The sequence below is a fragment of the Galleria mellonella genome, unplaced genomic scaffold, assembly GCF_026898425.1.
Source record: "Galleria mellonella isolate WM207_F2 unplaced genomic scaffold, CSIRO_AGI_GalMel_v1 utg35, whole genome shotgun sequence".
NCBI classification, from domain to species: Eukaryota; Metazoa; Arthropoda; class Insecta; order Lepidoptera; family Pyralidae; genus Galleria; species Galleria mellonella.
Window position 1 is genome coordinate 3,354,517 of NW_026442082.1, and position 26,693 is coordinate 3,381,209.

Consider the following 26,693-nt stretch of genomic DNA (forward strand, 5'->3'; position numbering starts at 1 on the left):
AATAAGACCGCCTTACTGTACTTATACAATTGTATCGTTATGTATGTTGCCTCAGTTATTCTATATATTGTATAATGCAAAAGTATACTCATTCATTCATTGCTTAGGGGTCACGACATGATTAACGCGGCTCTGCTAAGTTAGTATAAGTGGATCGACAATTTTTTGACGTTTCATTGTTTTGTTTTTTTATTGATTAAACACCACATAACTAATATAAGTAAGGTAACTACAATTAATTGCAGCGGTTGTTGTCAGGAAAGTCCTGGCCCAGAGTGAGATGTTGGTGATGAAAGATCGCGAGCTAAAGGAAACGCGCAATCTGTACACTGCTGTAAAAGATATGCTGGCCCTGCAGCCCAGTCCAGACATACAGGTATATCTATATCTTAAATGACTGAAAGTTAATATTTAGTTGAGACTTCGTGCCTAAGTCCAGGATAAAGGGGGGAAAGGGATTGTTAGTAATGGGGTCTTATTGACCCATTGCCAGCAATACACCCTATCAGGTCGACCTCCACATGGTTCCCCCTGGAAACCATCGTGGTTAATCCTAGTGGAATTTGTCACGATGGACTAACTGATATGCCATCCCATGAACTGGCACATTCTATGGCGGGACCACGCAAAAACTGTTCTTAATTCAAAATGTATGTCATATAATGACCATTAGTTGGGCTATTAAACTCACTTTCACGTTTGGAATATTAAGGATTCGCGTCTTGTGACATTAGTTTTGATTTTATTTTAATATAATAACAACCAAATTAACTTACTTGTACTTAAGAAGGCTTGACTAGTTTCCGGACCTACCGGGGCCACTAGACTTGAGCGGCCGTGACGCGAGTGCAAATTTTATCAACAGAAATACACGTAAATTAAACGGATAGGGGGGAAAGGGATTGTTAGTAATGGAGGCTGAGAATCCCATTGCTAGCAATATACCCAACCAGGTCGACCACCTCGCGGTTCCCCCTGGAAACTATCATGGTTAATTCCTGATGAATTCATCATGATGGGCTAACTGGCCTGTTTTCATTCTCATCTATCACCCTTCACTGGTGCTCGGCCCGCGTATCCCATTAGCGCAGGCGGGGTTACCATATCATTTTCACCCAACAAAAAAAAATTAAACAGTTATTACATTGAAATATATATAAAATTCTCGTGTCACGGTGTTTGTTACCAAACTCCTCCGAAACGGCTTTACCGATTTTTATAAAATTTTGTGTGCATATTGGGTAGGTCTAAGAATCGGCCAACATCTATTTTTCATACCCCTCAATGATAAGGGTGACCCTCCCCAATATTTTTTTTAATGGACTAAAAAATATTCTCCAAATAATGTATATGGCATAACAACGTTTGCTGGGTCAGCTAGTAATGTATACTTACGAATCTTTTAGAAGGGGTAATTTTGGAGGGTGAGAACTTAAAATATTCCTGTATAAATTTTTCCAATGTACTTTTCATTTTCAGCAAACGTTAACTCGCACGCAACGAGCACTAGCACAGAGAACTACTAAGATGAAATGTTTAATAGCAGGTAAGTACTTACGTAATTTTCAACTATATACTTACATTCTTTAAGTTTTTGCAAATTTAATACTCTGCTCCTATACACAAACAAATCCTAATACTATTTTAAACGCGAAAGTTTATGTGTATGAATGGTATGTGTCTATGCTTTAAATCTATGACACATGACAGTTTACGAACCTCTCGCACCATTCGTGCTTCGGTTATCAATTTATTATCTTGTTTTTGGCTTTGGTTCTTGGTCGAGTAGCCGCCATCATTAATTCTCCTTTTTGCATTGTCATGCCTAATAAACGAAACTAGCAATTCCGTTATCATCTTTATTTCACAAACAAATAATTCCCAAATGGAACAGTATGTTTTTTTGGTTATTTTTCATTGAAAAACTATTGAATGAATTTGAATGAGATTTGGCACACGAATAGTTTATATCCTAACTTAGAATACAGGATACTTCATATGATTTATACGGGAAGCTATGGGTTACAGCTACTAATAATCACTTATAGATAAATTGTCACCACCATGTGTCTAAGTAAAAACGAATCCGCAAATTTCAACATTTGTTCTTTCATACGTTTCCAAAAACATATAGGAACCCTATCACAAATGTATGTTATATGTTGCAGTCAAAACTTTTAACCAGTCAAAAGTATAACTATTGAATAGCAAAATCAGTCAAAAGTACTTTTGACTGAACAGGTTGGTCAAAAGTGGTTTTGACTTAAAATTATTGGTTATTAGTACTTGTGACTGCAAATTTGCGGTTAAAAGTACTTTTGACTGACGCTCTTCGTCAAAAGTAGTTTTAACTGCAATAAAGCATCAGTCAAAAGCACTATTAACTCGTTAGATGTGAATAAAAAAGATATTTATTAAATGTGAAATCGTTTATTACGAAAAATTTGGCATTACAATCAATACAAAGAAAACATACTAACTTTAGGTTAGGACTTTTTAAGAGTTTTGACTGATACAACTAGTCAAAACAACTTTTGACGGAATCATTTAGTCAAAAGTACTTTTGACTGGTTAAGAGTATTGACTGCAACATATACAATATCATATTCACAGAACTAAGTATGCGAGAGAAGCAAGTGGCGGACTTTAGACTGGAACTAGATCGAGTGAACAATGAACTGAATTCGTTCAAACAGCGATACTACGAGATGAAGAGAGCTCTAGATGCGGACGAAGCGCGGCGTCTTCGAGTGCCGTCGCCGCCGTCACAGGCCACTCAGCCATAAGTGGTCAATTACCTATAATCTCACATGCAGTGTGCATATTAGGGTTATAAGGAAATAACTGCAATCGATCCTCTAATGCGGAAGTAGTGTGAAACCTACAGATTGCGTTATTTAGTCGAGTGGTAATTTAGTAGCTCCCGTGTTTCTGGAATGTCAAATTTTATCAAGTAAAATTTTGTGGATTGCAGTGTTTTCCGTAGATCATAAATAGAGCATTGTAATCTATTATGAAGTGTACCAAATTCAGGCTTTTGATTGAAATTTTGTGCAGACGATGAAACAAATTCATACCTAATTGGGTCGCATTGGGTTGTAACGCATCGCATATAATTTTAATGAGGTGTCCTACCAACCTAAATTCTTTCGTGATATAACAGTAAATGTTGTTAGTTTTCAAAATAGACTCTTAGATTATACGCAAGAACATGTTCTTACAAATAATCTATCCTGGATAGGAGACTGATTCCGCAAGTAAAATACTGCGCCTATCTAAAACTTAATATTTTTCTGATTTATCTACAATATTTAAGCGGTTTCCACCTCATTCAAGCAGAGTGAAAGAGATAACTCTGAAATTGCTTTCTCTAAACATATCTGTAAATTTAACATTTTTAAAGAGATGATTTTAGAAAAATACTGTTCAGATGACATCGCTTATACAATGTATAAAATTCAGTATCGAGCTCAGTATTTTAATCACCTTAGATGAAACCACTAAGCTGTTTTCAATTCCAATATTTGATAAATCCATTTTTTCGTATTGTTCAATGTCTTGATTAACAGTTTCGTTCCACAGCTATTGAAAACAGGTAAATATCATACGATAATCATAGTTAGACTTCCGTGAGAAGAACTTGAGTTTCAGCCACATTTGTTTTAGCTTACAATTCGCGAGTACTAATGATATTTACCTTAAAATAATATCCTGTAGGTACAGCATGTACTGTATGGCAAGCTACCGACGTCATCGTTAATATTTTTTTAATTTTACCACCTGGCTAAAGTCAATTATTCACAAAGTTCTTTACTCTTTGTAATGTGGATTATCTAATTGGTACTTCTAGGTGCCTTACAATCCTACCAACCGTCATCATAAAATTTGTTATACACGTAGTAGGTGGCATAGACTACTTTGTATTCCAGCCATAGATATTCCCATCGTAATTTTTTGTCTAGTTTTGCCAAAAATGTCGTCGGATCACATAGATTTTTTTTAACGTAATTTTGATATGTCCTAAACTCGATTGCTTTATATCTTACAAATATTATTTACGTACAAACCTGGTTATTCCAAATCAATACTTTTCTGAATGTAAATCTACCTAGTAAATGTCAATAAAAGCTAATTTTCAATTATTTATGACTATGCAATTTACTGTTACAATACGATAAGTATTCTATTAAAGCCTCAATGTGGATACGGGTTCAACAAACTCAGCTTCTTTCCAAATTCTTTTTGAAGGAAGCAGAATTTGACACAATTTTTTAAAAATATACACAGGCCTGTGTTTTAATGAACTTTTTGTAGCGATATTGTATAACTTTTAACGCCACGCTCTTTACGCGTTAGGCAAAAGCAACTCTTAATGTGATATGATTTTTTTTGGACCTGGGGGTCTACGATAAAATGAAGCTTAATATTTCGTTCATCATAAATCCTACTATAACAGTCGAAAGGAACGATTTTTATCATTTTTTATTATTTTAAACGGTATGTATTATGTAATCTTAACATTAAAATTGTTTCCGAAATTACTAAAAATTTTTCTTGGTAGGCCCCCTCTGGTCCTCGGAAATGACTTATCAAATTGTTTTAACAGAAATTAGGCGACCAAATTAACTTGTAATTTATTGACACACTAGACTGATAGTTTTGTTTTTATATTATATATACTTTATACTTGTATAGATTATGCTTCCAACATTTTTTAGATAATTTATTAGTATTCTGTTGTGCCAATAAGACCCTCGAATTACATGAATTATTACGTATTTTATTAACATGGAATACAGTTTGAGGGCCAACATGTTATTGTGTTCAACTGATCTCTTATTGTTATTATATTTCAATTCTTGTATCATCCGTCTCTTCCAAGACAGATGTTGTACAAAGGGTGAAACAAAATAAATAAAACACTAAAAGTAATTAATCCGAAAACAATAGTTTTATTTAAGAACTTTTTCACTTTCTCATAAAATATACACATTGTTTTTGTCATTAAACTAAACTGTAAGTAAATACTAATTTTAAATACCGATGCTCACGATTTTAAAACAGGTGGTTAAAAGGTAACGCGCCTATTCGTGGTGTTCATGTACAAATTCGTCACTTAAATTCTATTTAGAAAAAAAAAATATAATCAAAGAAAGCATGATTTTGTACATTCAATAATAAAAAAAAAATGTGATGATAGAATTCTACTACAGTCCATTGTTTGATACTTAAAAATAAGTTCGTACGCATGCGCGCTGTGATCTCGGACCGGGGACCGGGGACCGGGGGGGGGGCGATGTTTGCTCGGTAAAATGCGATCAAATGCTTGACTGCAGCCGCCGGGACCTCGGCGTCTCCCGCTCGGCTCCGTCGCGGGCGGACGTGACGTCACGCCACGTGGCCACTTTCACAAATCGGCCCGCGATTGTGCACGCACTTCACATATAACAGTATTTATATAATAGCTGTCCCAACTTACCAATTACAAACACAATCAGCTATCTCTCGGTAACGCACCGTTCGCATTGAGACGTGTCCACTCGTACAAAATATTCACATACAAAAATTACTCCTTAAAACGATTGTCTGGGGACGTAAATACATTTTAATAGTATAAGCACACACACGTAATGTTTTTAAGCTTATGCATTAGCAAGGTTTAGCGTTAGCTTATTCGCGTTTACTTTTCATTTATGCTACTGAATCGGTTTTTCATTATCGATCTATAAAAATGTATTCTTTGTAACCACGACGATGATAGTTGTAAATATTTTTTATTGTCAAACAAACTGATTCTGAGCAGACGTACAGAGCCTAACAGCTCTTAGAGGACCACAGTACGTGTGGTGGCGGCCGCGAAGCTACAAGTCAAACTGTTTGCATTGACGCCTCAATGCAAACGGCGCACACATACATATATATCACTCGTTGGCTTACGACATAGGTACTTATGACATAGTTGCGTTGGAATCAATAAAACTATTGTTTGTATGTTTGTTTAGTCGCTCCACCTGTACGGTACTGTAACGTAGCGTAATGCCGTCGCCTAATGGACGTCGGAGCTCTCCTGCTTACTCAGCTGATGATTCGCCGGGTCAGAGGTGTTCATTGGCTGCAAAGAGAAAAATAGGTTAACGAGATAACGCTAATTCATTACTTTTCCTGAACTACTACGCCTTTAGGAGGAGAGAAATTAATTTAATTTTAAGAATTATTCCCACCTATAAAAATTTACATTATCTGTAAGTAACATACATTATTTTCAAAAATTATATGTATTTGTGCGAAGCCAGACTGTAACACGTAAAGATACGGAATTTAAGATACGGAAGGCACCACTGCTCACTGGTGGGAGGTATCACTCTCGTTAGTATACAGTCATACTACCTTTATGTACTGTGTTATGGATAGGTCATGGGCTCCGGAAAAGGTGTGTAGTATGCATACGACATGTTATGAACATTGATGTAGTAAGAAATATGTATCAGATACTTGCAAAAGTCACTGTTGTGTCATTTCTGACAATTTTAAAATAGAAGTTTTTCTCAATTCTTTCATATTTTTTTTATGCAGCTCATATAGAAGATACAATGCATGCATTAATGATGTAAAGGATAGAGTCAATGCATACTTTTACGCAATTTTTTTTTACACATTACTGGGTATTGTAGAACATTGCGTTAAGTCCTCAGAAATCGTAATGCATGACATGATAGGAGTCGAGTGTATTCTGTGACGTCCATTTTTGTAGTAAGTTACTATTTTTAATCTCTGGAGTTGTCAGCTCGTTTGTCATTTCAACTCGTATTAAAAATTACATGCTTTCCACCTTCCGACAGTTCTAAGTTTAATATTCTTCATACAATATGAAAATCACTCATAAATATGTTAGTTTGTGTTGAATTGGATGTTTTGTATTTACTAAAAATCTATTAAGAACTAGTCTATGCATTGAGGTATAGTGCGGGTAATACATTACGTTTCTACGCGATCCTATGAGATAGCTATTAAGTATGTAGGATGGCTTCTCGTTATGTAGTCATTAAAAATTAACCACTACTTTTTTAGAAGAATTGCATGGAAGTGGAGCTAGTTCCCATTGTCTATGATAGTTTGTTCTCAGTCTGAACTTGTTCTGGTAAAATATTATTAAGAAACAATTCATACTCTAAATGATTTCATTCTAGTCACGATTATTTAAAAATGTTGATTATCATCATTTCAGCGAAACATTTATATTAGGTAATATTTTACAAGATCGAGATTGGACCGAGAACGAACGAACTACATTATAATGAATCTAAACTAACTCCGCCTGTGCTATGGGTAAACGCTAGTGGGGCATCAGTGAGCGACAACAGATGAGGTTGTAGTGAGGTGAGCCTGGTTGGAAACAGGAACGAGTGGAGGTTATGGGGAGGTGCAGTACGCACCAACGTGATGGGCGGCTGCTGCGGCGGCGGCGGCGCGGGCTGCGGCGGCAGCGCGGGCGGCTCGTGCACGGCGGTGGTGGAGTGCGCGGCCTGCGCGCCGGCGCCGTAGTAGCCGCCGTTGATGCCCTCGCTGCTGTAGGTGGCGGGCGGCGGCGCGGGCTGCGCCAGCGGCGCCGCCGGCAGCACGCCCGTCGACCCCACGCCCACGCCCACGCCACCCACACCCACACCGCCCACCGATCCCACCGATCCCACGCCGCCCACGCCGCCCACTGCGCCCGGTAGGAAGTAGTCCTGCACGACCAAACATTACTGTTACCAACTCATTCTATTTCATTTCACTATAAACAGAGAGACTTTGTACAAAAGACGACTGCTTGGGTACCTCTGTCCCATTCGAGTTTCAACCGTGAAGCAGTTGTGTTTGCATGGCTATGTTTCGGTTTGAAGGGTAAGATATGGCGTGAATTTACTGGGTATAGAGGAATAACACCTGAGTCCTCAGGAATGGCAACGCATGGGCGGTATCATGGGTGAAACAGTATACTCTGTTATGTCCATGGTACTGCTCATGTCTATAGGCGATGGTTACCACTTTCCATCAGTTGGGCCGTCAGCTTGTTAGCCATTCTAAGTTGTATATAAAAAAAAATGTACACCGATAGATTCGTATAGTATCGAAACATAATGAATAGAACATATATAAATATTGCAATATCTAGTAAAATCAATTCATCCCAAATATTATTTTTTCTTCTCTTACATATATTAAAAAATAATGTCACTGAATTTAATCTTACCGTTATTAATAACAACAACGACATATGCTTATCTCACAAACGTAAAACTACTTTTGTAAAACTTCCCAATAAATCAATTGCTATTCCTTTTCCTCATCATTTTCAGAGCGCATTAGCAGTCCGGTATGTGTACGCACCTTGTTGACGCAGTTGCGCAGGCAGTCAGGGATGCGGCCGACGATGGCGCGCCTTATCTCGGAGGCGGCCATCTCGCGCAGCTCTTGCGCGGACGCATCCGAGTAGAAGGCGGCATGCGGCGTGCACAGCACGTTGGGCGCGTCCTTTAACGGGCCCTGCCGGGGAACGCAATGTGTCAGCAACGAACGACAGATACCATGGACGACACAGTATATTCGGCGATGGCTATGATGCTGTTCATTCTGGATTGTTAGTAATGGAGATCTATACATAGATATAAAATAAATATAGAAGTTCCATTGCTTGCAATACATCCTCCAACATTAACGGTTAACATTGAAACCACCTTGGTTAATTCTTGTGGAATTCGTCACGATGAGCTAGCTGATCCACTTTCCTCCTTATCTTTCATGTCTCACTAGCTCCCCGTCAGCGTACACCGAAGGAGGTGTTACCATTCCATATCAGTCATTAAAACAGCGACTGAGTATATTGCATTCCATAGCATCGTACCCCCCCACCCTCGTGACGTCAAATTGCTCATCGTGACAAATTCAACAACAACAATAACTGTTAGTTGAATAAAAATATTTAAATTGCAAATTAAACAAGATAATTGTAATCAATTAATTTGGGGATTTTTTTACAGAACTAGGTGACTTACTTGGCGCAAAAGAACATCTAGTTCAGTAAAACATTCCCCCCTGTGGTGAGATAAAGCGGCCAGTACCTGGAATACATTGAAGGGTTCGTTTTCGTGCACGTCGAGTGCCGCGGCTCGGATGCGGCCCTGCTTGAGCGCCGCCGCGAGCCCCTCGTCGTCCACGAGGCCGCCGCGCGCCGTGTTCACCAGGAACGCGCCTGTAACCGCCGCCGTACACGCGATCATTAGTCGTATCCAAACCATCGTAACCAAAAATAATCAATTTAGGTAACAATTAATACGATATCGTACTATCGCCGTATATTCCCGACATAGAATGAGCAATCCCTTTGTTTTCCGTGGGTGTAATAAGAGGTGATTAAAGGAACTTAATAGTTGAGTAAATATCATTAAAGTCTAATTCCGGTTGCCAAACGGGGAAGCTATTGACAACCCCCCCCCCTATGGGAGAAGTCTATATTCAGTAGTGGATAGTTAAAAGTACCCGTAACCGGCGAGCGTGTATAAAAAGATTGATGAATGTGGAAGAAGCAAAAGAGGTTTGTTTGAATCGAAGCATTTGGGGTTCCATTGTTTCTGCCTACCCTAATGGGAGACAGGCGTGACAGATATGTATGTATGTATAGTTAACGACCGATATAATAATAATCGTACAATCGACTTTACCATCACCAATGTATAGAAACACTGTCAAGTTTTGTTTCACGCGTATACCTTTCATAACGTCGCCGTGAAAAATACCGTCATGAAAAAATAGTACGATATCGTGGCCGTGCTGCATTATATTTTACACCTAGTACATTTGGAAAACTGTCACAATAATGTTTATTATTTATATAAATACTTCTAATATTTATATCTAGGATATGTCTAAAGTGTTCATCTTCATACTACATGTCGTGCCGTTATGGATACTTATTACTGCGTCAAAGTTGAAATCATATTTTTTTCGATAAATATAAAAAAAAAACCTTAAACTCATAACCATAAAGTTCAATATTAAATGCAAACTTCAATACACAGGACAGTCAATATCTATCTATCTATCTATCTATAGTTATAATAAATATGAAATATACTTCCAAATTAACTATCAGGCGGTGATTAGTGATCGATACTGATGCCAAAAATGCAATCAGTAAAAATTTTGTCTGTCTGTCTGTATGTTCGTTATAGAAATAAAAACTACACGACGGATTTTAACGAAACTTGGTACAATTATACTTCATACTCCTGGGCAGGTTATAGTATACTTTTCATCACGCTACGATCAATAGGAGCTGAGCAGTGAAGAGAAATATGTGTGTTACATCAATACACTGAACCATGAGGAAGGACATAGGCTACTTATTTTACGAAAAACGACGGAAACGCGGACGAAGTCGCTGGCAACATCTAGTATAATATAATATCACAACATACCTGGGCGCATTTGTTTAATAGTGAATTCATTGATGAGGTGATGATTGTGTTCGTTTAAGCTGCAGTGCAGTGATACACAATCGCTCTGGAATAGAAGGTCCTGAAATGCAAACAATTATTATATGTTAATAACATTACATTTATATTTACATAATCCTCTCTAGTACTATCATTTTTTTTCTAAAATGTGATCTATGCACTCTGTTTTAACACACAATAAAATTTTGTGTTATTTTTTTTATGCAACTTAGAATTGCAAACAAGCTGACGGCCCATCTGATGTAAAGTGGCAACCGTCGCCTATAGACGTACCTGAGCGTACGTACGAGGTTTGTCCGGAAAGTACGTATAAAAGTTTTTTAAAAATTTTATTTTACAATTATTCAGGTAAATCAATTTTATCCCCTTCAAAGTACTCCCCCTGTGACATAATGCACTTGTGCCAACGCCGTTTCCACTGTGAGAAGGCTCCTTGAAAGTCCTCTGGTTGTAGGTTTCTCAGCTGCCCCGTCGTAGCTTTTTTTATCTCATTTATGTCCCCCAAATGCCGCCCCCGAAGTACCAATTTGGTTTTTGGGAACAAGAAGAAGTCACACGGGGCCAAATCCGGCGAATAGGGGGGTGTTCGGTCACCGTAATGGAATTTTTACTCAAAAACTCACGGACAACAAGAGAGGTGTGGGCAGGGGCATTGTCGTGGTGAAGAATCCAACGCCCCTCTCGCGCCAATTCTGGACGAACTCGTGCCACACGAGCTTTGAGGCGTCTGAGCACATCGACGTAGAATTTTCCATCAACTGTCTGGAACTGGTGAAGTGGAAGGACGTCCTGAACGTGGGTCATCTTGAACGCTTTCTCGGCCCTCTCTGAATCTTTTTAGCCACTTGTGGACGGTTGGTTCCTTCACAGCATCATCCCCATAAACTGTTCTGAGATCGGCAAAAATTTCACGGCCATTCTTGCCGAGTTTCGAGAGAAACTTGATTACGACGCGCTGCTCTTCAACGGAAGCGGGCTCCATGCCGACGGGGTTTCGTTAAGAGGTAACTTCACAGATGGCGTGACAAGCCAGTTCGCACCGCACGGCGGTCAGACCAGAACTGAAGCATTGTTAGGGACATAAGGAAGGGGTCCTGCGCTTACCTGGCCTCCCCACTCCTCTTTCTCGCATTCCAGAACACTTTTATACGAACTTTCCGGACAGACCTCGTATATGAGCAGTACCATGGACATAACAGAGTGTACTGTTTCGCCCATGATACCCCTCATGCGTTGCCATTCTTGAGAACTCAGGTGTTATTCCTCTGTACCCTGTAAATTCACTGCCATACCCCTTCAAACCGAAACACTTCAGATGCTGAACACAGTTCAAGATGATTGTAGTAACCATAATGTATATCGCGAAAGTGCAAAATATTTGGACCAAGATTAAAAATTTCAAGATTCATTCCATACATCAAACATCATATTTAAACTTAAATTGTTACCATATATGAGATTACTTATCATAGGAAAAAGTACGTGTAAAATTTAAAAATAACAATGTGCAGATTGGAACATTTTTTATATATAATACTAGCTGAACCGGCAAACTTAATTCTGTCATGTAAGTACATTTTTCTGGATGGGGACACCCTAATCACTTAGCGATATGAAATATACGACCTATTCTCATACCTACCATTTATATATAGAAAAAAATTCAGAAAAATCTGTCGAACGGTTTCAGAGGAATTCGACTACAAACACTGCGGTACGGAATTTTTATACATAAGATAATGAATCTACATGTCTTTTTAGATGTTATATTTTTTCAAAATTTATAGAAACACTTCGGAATACAACAAACATCACTGGCTGGTTAGAAATGAATGCATAATTTTATTGTTTACCTTATAATTTCAATGCAACATATGAATCTGTGTACATCAAGAGTTTGTTTACATTCATTCGGCTACAGCAACTAATTAACCACGAGACGTGACCCTCACGTCCAATGCTTACTACTTTACGCATGTTAGGCTATTATTATTTACAGTTTAGTTTACTACTAGCGTAGTATATTACTATTATTGGTATTTATTGTAAAGCGCTCACCTGCAAGGTGTAAACTCTAGTGAGTCCGAGCGACTTCTCGATGCCGTCGGGCAGGTAGGGGTCATAGAAGATGACGTTGAAGCCGAAGGCTTTGGCGCGCAGTGCGACGGCCGAGCCGATGCGGCCGAGCCCCACGATGCCGAGCGTGTCGCCGCGGATGCGCGCGCACCCGGCCGCCGCCTCGCGGACCTGCTCCGGCCCTGCAATATTTGTATATTTATGTAATATTTGTTTAATGTATTCATGTATGTATATTTATTTAATCACAATGTGAAGTAGTTCTCCATTGTATGTGTTGTGATACTTAAATATAATAACCACATAATTAAATTTCTGTTTTGCCAAAGGTTGACTGGGAGAGAATGCTATATAGGTCCGCCTTTTGTACCAGAAATTTTTTTGTAATGTGGTCAATAAAGAATAAATTAATAAATAGTTATATACAATGAGTATTTATTATATAAATACTATATAATTCGCATTCGGAGTATTAATAGTGGTTGCACTTTAGCTGCCCGCTAACAACATGCTTTACAACTGTATTGGGTTGACTGGAAGAGATCTCTGTCAGAGATAAGTACACCCTTGCTCAGAACATTTATAAAAGCATTAACAATGTAATTTACAAGTGCAATAAAGAATATACATGTTTATACAGAATGTGCATGTACAAAATGCGGTTTTATCGCTAAAAGTAATCTCTTAATATATTGTATCAGGTAGACCTCCACGCGGTCCCGCCTGGAAACCGTTATGACTAATTCTCAAAAAATTATGATGACGGGCTAACTGACTTGATTCTCGCCTACCATTATTCCCTGATAGCCCGTCAGCGAGAACCAACAGCGAAGGCAAAGGTTGCCAATCTATTTTCACCCATTAAAAAAAATTATAGTGTTAGCTATAATAGACAGCATTTTGTCACATTTTATTTCACTATTAAGAAAAAAGGAAATAGTTTTTATTTACATAAATTTAAATATTTTCAAATAGTAATTTTTAACGATTTTACCGCCCATTCGGAATGTAATTTCAGCTAAGGAAAACGGGCAAAAAAAAAAACTGTTGCTTTTCTCATAACCTTAAATTTTATAAATTAAGAATTTTTCAGATGGCTATGGTTTTGTAAAATGTTATTTATACATTTCATCTTTATATTTATATTTAGCATTTTGATCGCTACTACATAAAGGAAAATTTAAGAAAAAAATAAATAAAAAAGAACACCTTTTAGATTGTGTATCAAGATAAAACATATCACATCACTTTTTAAGACATCATCGGAAGCACAACTATTAAAACCGCATTTAATTTGGTACAATAGTTATTGTGTAATACCAAAACAAACATAGATACTAAAAGACAAAATCTCTAAAAAATATTTTGGTTTTTATTACTTAATAATTAAGTAAATAATTAGTACTAAATATGTAATTAAGATCCCACTTATAAATTTTTCTGACATACATGTAGAGACATACTAAGATGTAAGATTAAAGTTTGATGATAGAAAACGTTTGTAATACAGTACAAGAAATATAAGTATAATAAATATATTAAGTCATCGAGAAACGGCTTCTTAGGTACGCTCGAGGCATGAAACAGAAAAACAAAGCACAATACATCAGTGAAAAAAAAAAACTACCGAATCGCCTTGTCTCACAGTGACTAGCACCCAGTTAGAATGTTAGTTTACCGGTTGTAAAGTTAATTATGATAACGAACTATGCACACTGCAGTATAAATACAGGATGAAATGAAAATCATTACCATCTTATTAAAGTCTACCAGTGAATCCAAAATTTTTTTGAATAACAACATAAGGGTCATCAATCCGCGAGTGACTATTATAAGTTACAAATATTCACTATCTACATTCATTCAAGATTATTTGCTTCTATTAATTTATGCATAATATCTAACTTAAAAAAAAAAAAAAAAAACTTATTTATGTATATCAGTCGTCTAGTATATTCATAGTACATGCTATGCTCAGTTTAGGACTAGATAAGCACTGAGGGACAGGGAGTAATAATGGGGCTAATATCTCCCTTGCTAACAATATGCCCTATCAAGTCACCCTCCACGCGGTTCGCGTTGGAAAGCACCATGGTTTAAATTTATTACGATGGGCGATTGAATTCGTTACGACGGCCAATAGACCTGCTATCCAACCTTACCTGTCCTCTCTCACTTTAGCGTATACCGATAGCTCAAGCGGGATCATTATTTTATTTTCACCCAATAAGAAAAAGACAAGGTAGCGTTGTGTGTATAGTGTGTGTGTATTTTAGTTATTTATTTATAAATTACTCACCACACTTACAATATCCCAAAACGTGTAGGGAACCATGGTTTTATTTTACAAACTTTTATTAAAAATTTTATACAACATTTTAAAAATGTATCTATTTTGTCATTAAATATATCAATATCTGGCTGCTGAGCAATCAGAGAATTGAGCGGAGAAATAGCTTGATAAGTGGGAGCAAACTGAGCAGTACAGGTGCGAACCGGCGGTGCCGATAGTAATCGACAAACACGTTGGGGGTGCGTACAAAAAATAACGGCTGAGAGTTGCAGTTAATAGTGCATCATCAAATTACACTTTTGCCTTACCTCGAGCGTTTCTAGACCTACCATACCGGATACGAACAGCGATGGGTACAAATAAGGATAGTAGCCATAAACTTTACTATATAGAACACGCGCAAATTTCCTCTGAACTCTATCGTTAGCTTGTATTTTGTTTCCAAACAAAATACAAGCTAACGCTTGTTGTTTTGACGGTTCCAAATAATATAGTGTGTTTGTATAGTGTGTAGTGACATTTACCTGTGAATTTTTTCCCTTCTCGCACCATATTTGCGAGCCAGTACGTCCGCCGATACAAATTCAATATGAGACACATCGTCGTGTCCGCTACCTCTTCTACGCCGTAACCCGGCACATTACATACAGCTATGCCTGGAATAATAAGAACGGATACATTTAATTGGCGGTAAATATATAATTTTCAAATGGCGACATTGTACTGATAAACATAGTGTTGGACGACTCACCACTACATAGAGGAAAGTCATGGTACTGGACATGATATAAGGATGCTAAGAATCCAGGTACCATTGGAATGCATGCGACTACCAACATTTTGTGCAGAGTACTGACAATTATAAATTTCTCTAAGAAACCATGAACTTCGATATTAGTTATCAACCTCAGACTACTGACTAATCAACCAGCGATATATGGACTTTTTATGCAACTTAGAATGGTAAATAAGCTGACGGCCCACCTGATGGAAAGTGGTAACCGTCGCCTATAGACATGAGCAGTACCATAGACATAACAGAGTATACTATTTCGCCCATGATATCCCCCATGAGTTGCCATTCCTGAGAACTAAAGTGCCCTGTAAATTCACTGCCATATTCCACCCTTCAAACCGAAACGACCATGCTAACTCAACTGCTTCAAAACAAATTCTGTAAAATAAAATAAAACCTAATTGAATAAAATTTATAAACATAAAATATTTTGCCATGTCAGTTTTATAGTGCTAAAAGAACATAAGTATATACACATACTGTGGACAAATGTCACCATAATACCATAATATCGTCACACTTATCAACTCCATAGATATGTATGCGCATACCGATACTACGACGTGAACATGACAGCGCATATTCCAATAAGTAAGTTGATAAGAGTAACGTGAATTATCATGACAAGGTGCTAAGCCCTATTCTACTTAAATATTTTCATTTATCTTTTATTTAATTAGGTATTATTTTGAAAGTTCATTTCATTACATACCCAAATCCCACTACAATTCAATACAATTCAACTAATGCCTGGTTGGTCTTATTATTTACTAATCCCTGTTACGAAAACGGATAAACTCCGACGAGTTATTAACATTTTATAAAGTATTTATAATATGGATATGATTTCAAAAAGTAATTGTAGCCTAAAAGTTGCATACTATTCAAAAGATTTTATTAAATTAATTTGGATAACATAACAACATATATAGAATAGAATAGATCAATTCAAATATTTATCTTCTATTTATCTCTATTTAAAATATAAAACAGAATAAATTTTGCAATAATTTACAGTATATTTGCAAAGACCTGTCTCTAAAACCAACACCCATTTCCAAGTATATATATAAACTAGACAACGTCTTTGTTCAGAACCTAGAATTTAACGTCACAAATACATGAAATCTTTATAATTTCTTAGTAATGCAAATGACAGCACACAAGCAGTACCATGGGTATTGCAATATATTCTATGACGTCAATAGTGCTGTGTTCAAGTCTACACACGATGGTTACCACCTTCCATTAGGTGATTAGGTGGGCCATCAAACACTCCAAGTTGAATAAAAAAAAGTAATAAAAAAATGACGAACATACCTAATTCCCCGGCGGCTTTGACATCAATATTGTCCACCCCGGAGCCTATGCGGACGATAATCCTCAAAGTCTTGAATTTCTCCAGGTCCTCCTTGGTAAGTATGATCGTATGCCACATGAGCGCGCCGACCGCCTCGTTCAGCACTTTCTCGTGTATTTCTGAGGTGGACTGCGCGTCGCAGAACGCAACTGTCGCCACGTCCTTCAGTATTGGCATCTCTACTGTGCAGTCGCGTCCGTCTAGTAACGCAACTAGGGGCCTGCAATAGAAAACAATAGCTTGTTAGGTGATAGTGTTATTAAAGCGGTGCATGCTTCATGTAACGATCTCAGAGGGGAGAGGATTGTCAGTAATAGAAACTGGTGGACCATTGCTTTTAATGGATGATAATGGAACGGTAACCCCATGCGTGCTCTAAAGGTAAATACCACTGGCGATGTACCAGTGAGGGAAGATAGATAAGAATGAAGTCAGGCCAGTTGACTGATAGTGACCAATTCACCAGGAATTAATAACGACGATTTCCAGAGGAAACTACACAGAAGTCAAACTGATAGTGTGCATTGCTAGCAATGAGGACTAACATCGCCTTCACTAACAACTCCTTGTTCCCAGTTGACCATTGTTAGCATTCATATTCTATCAGAGTTCAATCTCTCCAGAACAAGATCACGGTTAATAGTTAATAGGTATATCAATTCGTTATGATGGACTGACCTGAATTCATGCTAACCCACACTCCTACCAGAGTAAACCAATAAAAAAGATAGGCATGGTTACCATTCCATTTTCATACAAAAATGTTAATGTCTTTACATAAGCAAAGTATAAACGGAAACAAAACTGATAAGATCAAACAGTGAAATCATAATATCCTTTCGACCTCCGAAGTATTAACGCGTTTGACTTACTTGGAAACGAGTTAGTGGTTAAACTGATTCAAACTATAGTTTAACCCCGTTATTCGTAAAAACGTCTAAACTCACATAAACCTATTTTAGCTATTGAAGTATTTTCTCTTTTACTTTTGCACAAAATTCTGAATTTGAAAAAAAAAACGACAAAACAATTCAATAGCTACAATAAGTTTGTAAAAGGTTTTGATTTTTATGAACAAAGGCGTTACTTATATTGGGTTCGTGTTAATGAAGTAAAAAGATCCAGTGTCTCGCTCAATCGATATTAATACAATTTTGGAAATATGATTTTTTTCTCCAAACGGTAAGACTATATTTTATAATGATAAAAAATGGGCCGTTTACGTGACGGTAGGGGGCAAAGCAATGGTTGCTAGCTAGCAATCTTTATAATTTTGTGCCACAAATACGTGACATGCGTACAGTAACGTCCAATGACAATCTTTATTCCGAAATTTATTAAAAATCAATTTGGTTCACTGTCATTAATATTGCCAATGGTCAAGTCATCATGCCCTCTCTCTCACACCCGCACATGTAACAATTCATCACAACTATTCAAATTGCTATAACATCCATTCAGCATCACCTGAACGGTAGCTAACAAATTACATACTGAGTCACTACATTATAATTTAATATACAAAAAACCGCATCGCCTCCTTCAATTTCGATGGCTGGAAATGAAACATGAATATAATAATAATATGATTCATGCTTAATGTATTTTAGTTTGTTTTATATTTCTCATTCAACTCATCATAGCATGATGCGATTGACAAGTGGTAAAGATTAATAAAAAATAATTTACAGATACAACAAAACATTCGATTGTGAGACAGTATTAATAATAATAATGATTAAGTTTTAAGTTAAAAACTACTTAAGTTTTACATCGCCTGCAAAAATCTTTTACTGTAAAAGAATTGTAACAAGTTTTACAGTCTAACTGTCAGCAGTGCCAGAATAAAGTTAAGTATACAGCTCTACTTAAGAAGTACTTTCACAAATTACAGACAACACACAGCCTAACTTATATTTGATAATGATTCTAGAAACTTAAAATTTTGAATAATGGTTCCTCATATAACATACATAAATGCATGATGAAAAAATATTTAATCTCAATTATCTAATCTCTAAAGCGTATTTAACCACTTTAGCTGTTTTATTTAATTGATTTTCACTTTGCCAATGAGAAATATCAGGCACAAATCTAATTACACTTTCTTTGGTGCTCATATCATTCGAAACTACGGTAAAAGGTTTTTTAATTGATCACACACGCCTGTAATCATTTCTTAATAAAATTTATAGTCGACTGTTATAACTACCTGTTTCCGGCGGCATTGCCCGTGTGAATCGGGGCATAAACTATCATAAAAAGTATTAGTTTAAACGCGATTGATTTCATTGATTGAGTAACAATCATTCAAACATCTTTACAAACTTTCACACGTAGGTTACAGATTATCATTTAAAGATTTGAGCGTCTCCGGAGATGTTCAAATGTTTATAACTCAATCACATATAAACGACTGAACGGATGTAATTTGAGATAATCCGTGACCGGGACTAACGCATGAATCGCTTTTTTTCATTAAGTAATTTGTTACATTAGCTTTGCATATTATAAATTTTATAAAACATTAAAAACGTCTTTTTATTACTTATGTGGTTATTACTCCCTTTGTTATTTTTAATACTTCGAAAATATTTTTATATTTACATATTAACAAGCGCATTCAGGTAGTATGTCTTTGCAACATATTATGACTACTAATTAACAAATTCCCAAAATCAATTTCGTGTCGATAACCCAAAAACTGCGCGACTTCACACGAAATTCACACGACATACACACTAGTACAGTTTATAAGTAATATAAATCATGGTTGTTCATGTAATGTATGAAATAACATAAAACGTGTAAGATGATAAATTATGAAATAATGTGGAAATCGTTCCTTTATACGCTTGTCACTTTATAAACATAGAATAAATATTGCAAACCGTCAACGTATACGTATTTATAATTAAATGGTTGCACATTACAGTACATTAGGACATTTGTAAATGCAACCTTCTAATCAAATCATTGTACAAAGATGAAATAGAAATTGTAAGCATTCTTCCAAATAATATAATACTATCAGTAAACTGAATATTCTTTCCAACGAAACATAAAGCATTAGATTTAATTTCCCATACTATATGGACAATTAAACGTATCGTATTATAAATGTGTGTGTGTAAATATAGGGTATGTTAAGGTTTCTTTAGGATCAGCAACGTGTACGTGAAAAGTGTTGACGAGTTGTATGCTTGTTTACCACCTTTGTGGTATAAAAAATAAAATTTGAAAAGCATATATATTCTTTTGGCATCATTTGAATTCCTTTATGAAGCTTCTACTTCGAATCTATCTATCTATCTATCGAAACTTGATATTGCTTTAACAAATCGCTACAATATAAAATGCTTTCACGAAATGTGTGCAATGCGATGGAATGAAAATTCACTCGTAACTCTTTCAAAGTCAAAGGGTAAATCGTTCGAGAGTTTAACGACCTCAATGACGAAAGAATAATGAACGAAGCTACAACGATGAGCTGGATGTGAAGAATTTTTTATTGCTACGAAGAGAGCGTGCGCTAACATTCCTATAAAAATTAATTTCCTACTAATGTATTAAGAAGAATTAAAATCGTACGCGATGAGTTTTGTACTTTAAACATTAATAGATATAGAATTGGTCTGATAAGCGAAAAAATGAGAACGTAGTGAACTTCAGTCTTTAGTACGAACAAGCTTTATCTCGAAGCTTTGCCTGTGCGAGTTAGAATAAAAAGACAATATACAAGACTTTTTTTAAATTTTTACTTTGTAATCAAGGGATCGACAGAAGGATTTATTTTAAAACATCACCAAAGCCTAACTGTGATCGCCAACCCGTCTGCCAAGCGTGACAACTACTGGCAAAACCCTCCTTATGGGGAGGCCTATTTACAGCATTGGACAGTTAACGGCTGATATGACAAAGGTGATACAAATCTTTAGATTCTTTTAGTCGTTTCATTAGTATGATTTCTATTAAAATTTTGTATTACAAATTTGTGTATTACGGTTTTACTAAATACATGATCTTGTTATGTACTAAATATATTCCGGTTTAGACGTAAAGGATATAACAACCCTAATCCAAATGATACCAAGTATCCATGAAAACCGAACAACTTCCAACTTTTCAACGTCGAAACAAAAATAATTTTGAAACTTTTCGTACAAACCACACAGATCGCGTTATCGATTTAGTACGAAATTTTCAAACAAATTTTCATATTATGGCCTCTTCCTTAGGGATAGTTGTTTACTTTTTTGAATACTGTTACTCGGTTTAGGATTGTTTTACCCTTCCCACTACATCCTATATATAATTTCTTTATCATTCTTTACTCACAACCTACATATACATAGTTAATACCAAAAGCCGTTGCCTTCGTATTTCCTTAATTCGTTAATTATTATACAACTATTTGCCAACTGTTAGTATACAGCTGGTGAATACAATATGATGGACTAAAAAACAGAACGCACTCTGCTTGAACAGCTGAGATTAGTGTTCAAAAACAGTCGGATCATAACTGAATCGAAACTTAAAAATTGAAAAATTTTACTTTTCGACAACTCTAACGCACGAGGACTCTCATTTACGCAAACGCATACATTTGAAAATATTATCAAACTATTTGAGGAAAATTCCATTCACCTTTAGACCTAAATATAAAATCTAAAATTAATACAATGAAGCTTTCAGTGTACTCGTATCGCAGTCCGCTCGGAACGCAGCGCAGATACGTTTCCACGTGGTGTGTATGTCGGTGACCGCGCCGCGGCGCGCTACGTGTGCCAAGGTTTTGCATTGATAAACACTCAATTACCTACAGGTTATGTAAATAATTATGTATAACACGTAACACCTCATCGCACATGTGACGGACGAACGTAGATATTCAAGAAACACATATTGCATTAAAGACTTTTTCTTATATTAAATACATATGGCTATTTCAAAACGATTAACTATCAAATCTATCTTCTATTTCATCGTTTCTAGTTATGTCTGTATCTATCTAGATTAGATTACTATTGAACCTAACAAGGTTTATGTACCTTCTTTAATGTGTTTTAAATCATCATCATCAAAGTTTTAGTCGATAACTGTCCACTACTGAACATAAACCTCCTCCAAGAGGGGTATTTGCCAATAGTTGCCACGCTTAGTAGGCTGGTTGGCAACGGCGGTTAGATTTTGGTGATGTTTTAAGAGGGACGCTGCCGTCTATCTCTCAACCATTAAATTCCCTTAGTCGCAGAGGCGACTAAGGGAATACGACGCACACGGAAAAGAGGTGGCCGATTCTATGCCGAGATTACACGCCTATAATACATACATACATATCTGTCACGCCTGTCTCCCATTAGGGTAGGCAGAAACAATGGAACGCCAAATGCTTCGATTCAAACAAACCTCTTTCGCTTCTTCCACATTCATCAATCTTTTCGTACATGCTCGCCGGTTACGAGTACTTTTACGCCTATAATAATAATATGTAATTGGTTTTCAACAATGTATATATTTTAGAAAAGTGGAAGAATATCGATATCAAAAGAAGAATACCCAGATCTATTGTGACAAAATAATTGTACTGTCAAAAAGTATACTACCTATAAATTTTTGCTTTTAGCGTGTACATATGAGATGAGCAAAGTGTTAAAGAGTTTACAATGGTCATCTTGACGAAATACCTAACACATAATAGTAAATTGATCTACTTCAAATAAAATCAAATTTAATACACTTACAGTTATAAATTGGAAACAAGTTATATGATACGTTAGAACAAACATTAATTTTGATCAAAAGCCAATACCAAAACTTCGGAAGTTAATAACAACTGGCACAAACTGGACTTTCCAATAAAGTTCATAAACATATATACCTATCTACATTATTGTAAATTCACAGATATAGTTTAAAAAGAAGAAATTAAAATCTAGCACAGTCTTTATGAAAACCAAGTATATATGCATTTTTTTAGAATTCGAAACGAAGGTTTCTGTTATAATAATCCATATTCCCCATCAAAACAATATCAAAAACTATTTAATTCTATTTTTAAAAACCTCAAGAAGTAGGTACTGAGCAGTAATTTTATGTGTATGTTATGCAATATCCTCGTCAATTTTAAACCGATTTTAGCATTCAACTATTTTTTTTTTAATACAGGGGGCAAACGAGCATTCGGCTCACTTGATGGTAAGTGATTATAAATATAACCTATTGATTATATAATAAATACATGAATAACGAATGTAAGCTTTCGTCACAGAAAAATAAATAAATTTGTCATCCATACAAATATTTCATTATATTTTTTACGAACAAAATTAAATATTCACTATTATTTATGTATATTATATATGTATACGATATACCTTAGGGCAATAAACGGATGCCCTTCAACTATTTATCAGACGAGACGATCCAAATATTTTACGTCCAATTTATAACTAGACAACATATACAAATTGACAATTAAATTAAATCAAACAGCAGTCCCGGACTCGTGACGACCGTGTAAACTAATCACGGGACATGCCCCTAACCGGCCCAGCCCGGCTCGCCGTATAATTAAAACACGCCAGTACGATTAAACTAATAATTTAAACTTTCGTCATAGCGGAGCAGAATTATTATTATTGCCATGGAAAGTTTCGGCAGTGAAACGAGAAAGTAATTCCGAACGGAGAAGGAGTTTTCAGAAATTCCAAACTTTCCAGGGGCAGACGAAAACAGATTTGGTGGCAAACAAAGAGGCCGCCGTGGGGTGGCTGACAACCCCTTCGGGCAAGTTTTGATGGAAACCAAATAGGATTAACGCGAGAAAAGAATAAGTGGAGTGAACCCAATAGATGTCGGACGTCGCTGTGTTAACTCGCCGCCTTCTCGCCGAATAGAATATGAATTACTGGGACCGAATAGATATTATTATGTTACTTGTTAAAACGTTCGCAGGCTAAGTACAGATAGAAAACTTTCAACTAGCAGTAGTCAACTATGATTGGACGTAGACAAAATTTATGAAACTAATATTCGAACGATAGAATGCGTTTAATATCGTAATAATTTATCATAAATATTTAAAAGGTCTAAATTTATCAGTATTACATTATTCATAAAATTATAATCTAATCAATTCATGTTATAAAATAGCATCCGGATAACAACACGAAGAACATTAATGTTTTAAGCATAGGTCATAGTCATTATTATTTATGAGAATTCATTCAGCGGCCTTGAATAACAGACCGTTGACCAGGCGCGGAGTATCTCACTTATTTCATACTAATAGGAACGTAAAAGAAATACTATTCAAATAATTACGGTTGAGTTAACCGTCGCCTGTAGATATGAACGGCATAATGGCGTACATAACTATGCCATGATCATTGCTAAAAATTAAAAGGTTTTAAACGTACCTTGTTTCAAAAATTACGCTGATACTTTTATTCTTCAAACAAATACTCTACAATGCACTGATTTATTGCTTCAAAACCAGAAATACGTGACGAGGTGGTTCTTTACAATAACGGTAATGCCAAAACAGTTGGTTTTGTCAATAAGACTGCGGTGTACACTGAACTTATTAATAAATAAACAATAAAATGCCCACCTTGATTGCAGGGGTCCATTTGCAATGGGACCCCGCATGCTATCCATACGCGCTCTCTTTGGCAGCATCTTGCGTTTGTCCATTTAAAGCGGCAGAGCCGCTTTAATCACCGCTCCGCAGCGCGTCACCTGCAACAATACAACAGAAATCTTATAATATAGTCCAAATAAAATCTATTTTCAAATGACTTCAAAAGAAAGATGTTCTCAATTCGGTAATTGTTGAATAGCAATATTTTAAACAAATTTTAAATCAAACATAAGAGAAGTGCTCAAGAAAGATCAAGAAAATACGCCTAACAGTTGATGCTTATATGAATAAATTTCTGTCTGTTTGTGTAAGTTTATGAGATTAAAACTAATATCATCAAACGTCCTGAGAAAGAAGTCAATAAAAAAACCTTCTTTCACTAGATTCCTTCTGTCGTTACGGAGTATGTACGTAGTACATACATAGTAGATAGATAGATAGATAGATAATTTATTTGCATCACTTACAGCACACAAACAGCAAAAGATACAAAAGCAAAGTGCAAAAAGATAAAAAACGATACATGTACAAAAGATTAAAAAAAAAAAAAAACCAAAAACAAAAACAGAATAGTATGTACATAGTACGTACGTACATACGTAGTAAGGGGCTTAACATGGAAATACAAACATTTTATAAAATTTAAATATTATAACAAATTGATTAATAGATCTTACAATACCAGTACGTTAATTTACTCACACATAGACATACGGAAGATATACATAACATATAGAACCGAATAAACGGAATTATGCACTAGATATGATATCCAATCAGCGCGATAGTAGTTAGTGGGATTGAAGTTCAGTTCACGGGTGTTGAACCCGTTGTATACTACTGATAGGCATATATGTCAATGAATGTATAACTGACTACATATTAATAGATGTGGATTATCGACCAACATGATAAATGACATCTTTACTAATAAAAAGGACATCAAAACGTATTGTTTATTTCAGTATTATTCTATTAAAAATGTAAACATTTGGATGTTTGGTACATAATCACACTTTAATACGCATTTTAATGAAATTTAATACATAGTGTATTTTAGAACACAGGATTCTAAATACTAATTCAGATGGCATGTCCGCGGAACCCGTTATAATATTATAAATGTAAAATCGAGTTATTATTTAGTTTTGTTACTCATGGTGTCTTAACGGTTCGAGTAATCGTTATGAAATTTCGATATACATGTAGTAATTGACGGTGGAGAAGGTATTATTTATCCTGATCAATCAACACGTAGGAAATCAGATATCGTTATATTTATAGAATCATAATACGTAAAGTCTTCTACATAATATGATATACAAATAGAATGTTTAAAATTCTTGCTTTATAATTATTGTAAATTTAAATGGAACCACCCAGCTAAGTTTTACAACTATAACTATCTATATTTGTCACAAGTGATAAAAATATAGTTCTGAATTAGACTGTATTTTTTTTTGTTACTTAATATTTTCTTTAATTATGTACCAATTTTGATAATTCTGCAATTTACTCCCGTGTTGGTTTCATACTGATATTACCACTGTGAAAGTCTTATATGGAACAAAGTCTTATAAATATAGAGGAGCATCGTTTACTCACAATTGTAATGTCATTAGTGTCGATGTCGGCTCAGTCTGGGCGGTGGTGTGGCGCATACTTTACCTGGGGCAAAAACATAACCTTTGAATCATCATTATTTATTATTCAGTTCAGATTACATTAACATTAGTATTTTATGAGTCTTGGACGAAATTAACAAGCCTTTTCAAGGAGAAACGACAAAAAATATCGACTTTTATAGTAACTTCACTGCTTGACGCGCCGTGTTAGTATAATGGAAGTTAAAAATTTTTTGTCGTTCTCCCAGCCAAATAGCCGTTTAGTTTAACTGATAGAAGGCTCGTTTAAAAGGATGTTATTACTTTTGACATCATTCTGTCCATTATATACGACAGTGAATGAGAGGTACCATAGGCGCACAGCAGTGTATTCTATGAAGCCCATAATATTGTACTTGCCTG

General features: G+C 35.9%; 2 protein-coding genes across 6 annotated transcripts in view; one reads left to right on the plus strand and one right to left on the minus strand.

The window, feature by feature from the left end:
• LOC113514492 (cilia- and flagella-associated protein 58-like) overlaps positions 1-4,797 on the plus strand; it is a 36,945-nt gene extending 32,148 nt beyond the window's left edge. Inside the window, exons 17-19 of the mRNA XM_052896887.1 lie at positions 259-376; positions 1,480-1,546; positions 2,614-4,797. Of these exons, the coding sequence (XP_052752847.1) occupies positions 259-376; positions 1,480-1,546; positions 2,614-2,786 (358 nt within the window). The 3' untranslated portion in view covers positions 2,787-4,797. The remainder of the gene's footprint in view (positions 1-258; positions 377-1,479; positions 1,547-2,613) is intronic.
• A 132-nt stretch (positions 4,798-4,929) lies between these two features.
• LOC113514391 (C-terminal-binding protein) overlaps positions 4,930-26,693 on the minus strand; it is a 109,071-nt gene continuing 87,307 nt past the window's right edge. For 4 of the 5 annotated variants that reach the window (XM_026898473.3, XM_026898469.3, XM_026898471.3 and 1 more), the window contains 10 exons: positions 26,272-26,334; positions 24,637-24,764; positions 16,982-17,241; positions 15,390-15,521; positions 12,555-12,754; positions 10,458-10,557; positions 9,102-9,232; positions 8,371-8,526; positions 7,434-7,727; positions 4,930-6,112 (listed from right to left, as the gene is read on the minus strand). In XM_026898473.3, coding sequence (XP_026754274.1) covers positions 6,047-6,112; positions 7,434-7,727; positions 8,371-8,526; positions 9,102-9,232; positions 10,458-10,557; positions 12,555-12,754; positions 15,390-15,521; positions 16,982-17,241; positions 24,637-24,719 — 1,422 coding nt within the window. In that variant the 5' untranslated portion in view covers positions 24,720-24,764; positions 26,272-26,334 and the 3' untranslated portion in view covers positions 4,930-6,046. The remainder of the gene's footprint in view (positions 6,113-7,433; positions 7,728-8,370; positions 8,527-9,101; positions 9,233-10,457; positions 10,558-12,554; positions 12,755-15,389; positions 15,522-16,981; positions 17,242-24,636; positions 24,765-26,271; positions 26,335-26,693) is intronic. The other variant, XM_026898472.3, reaches the window with a different exon arrangement.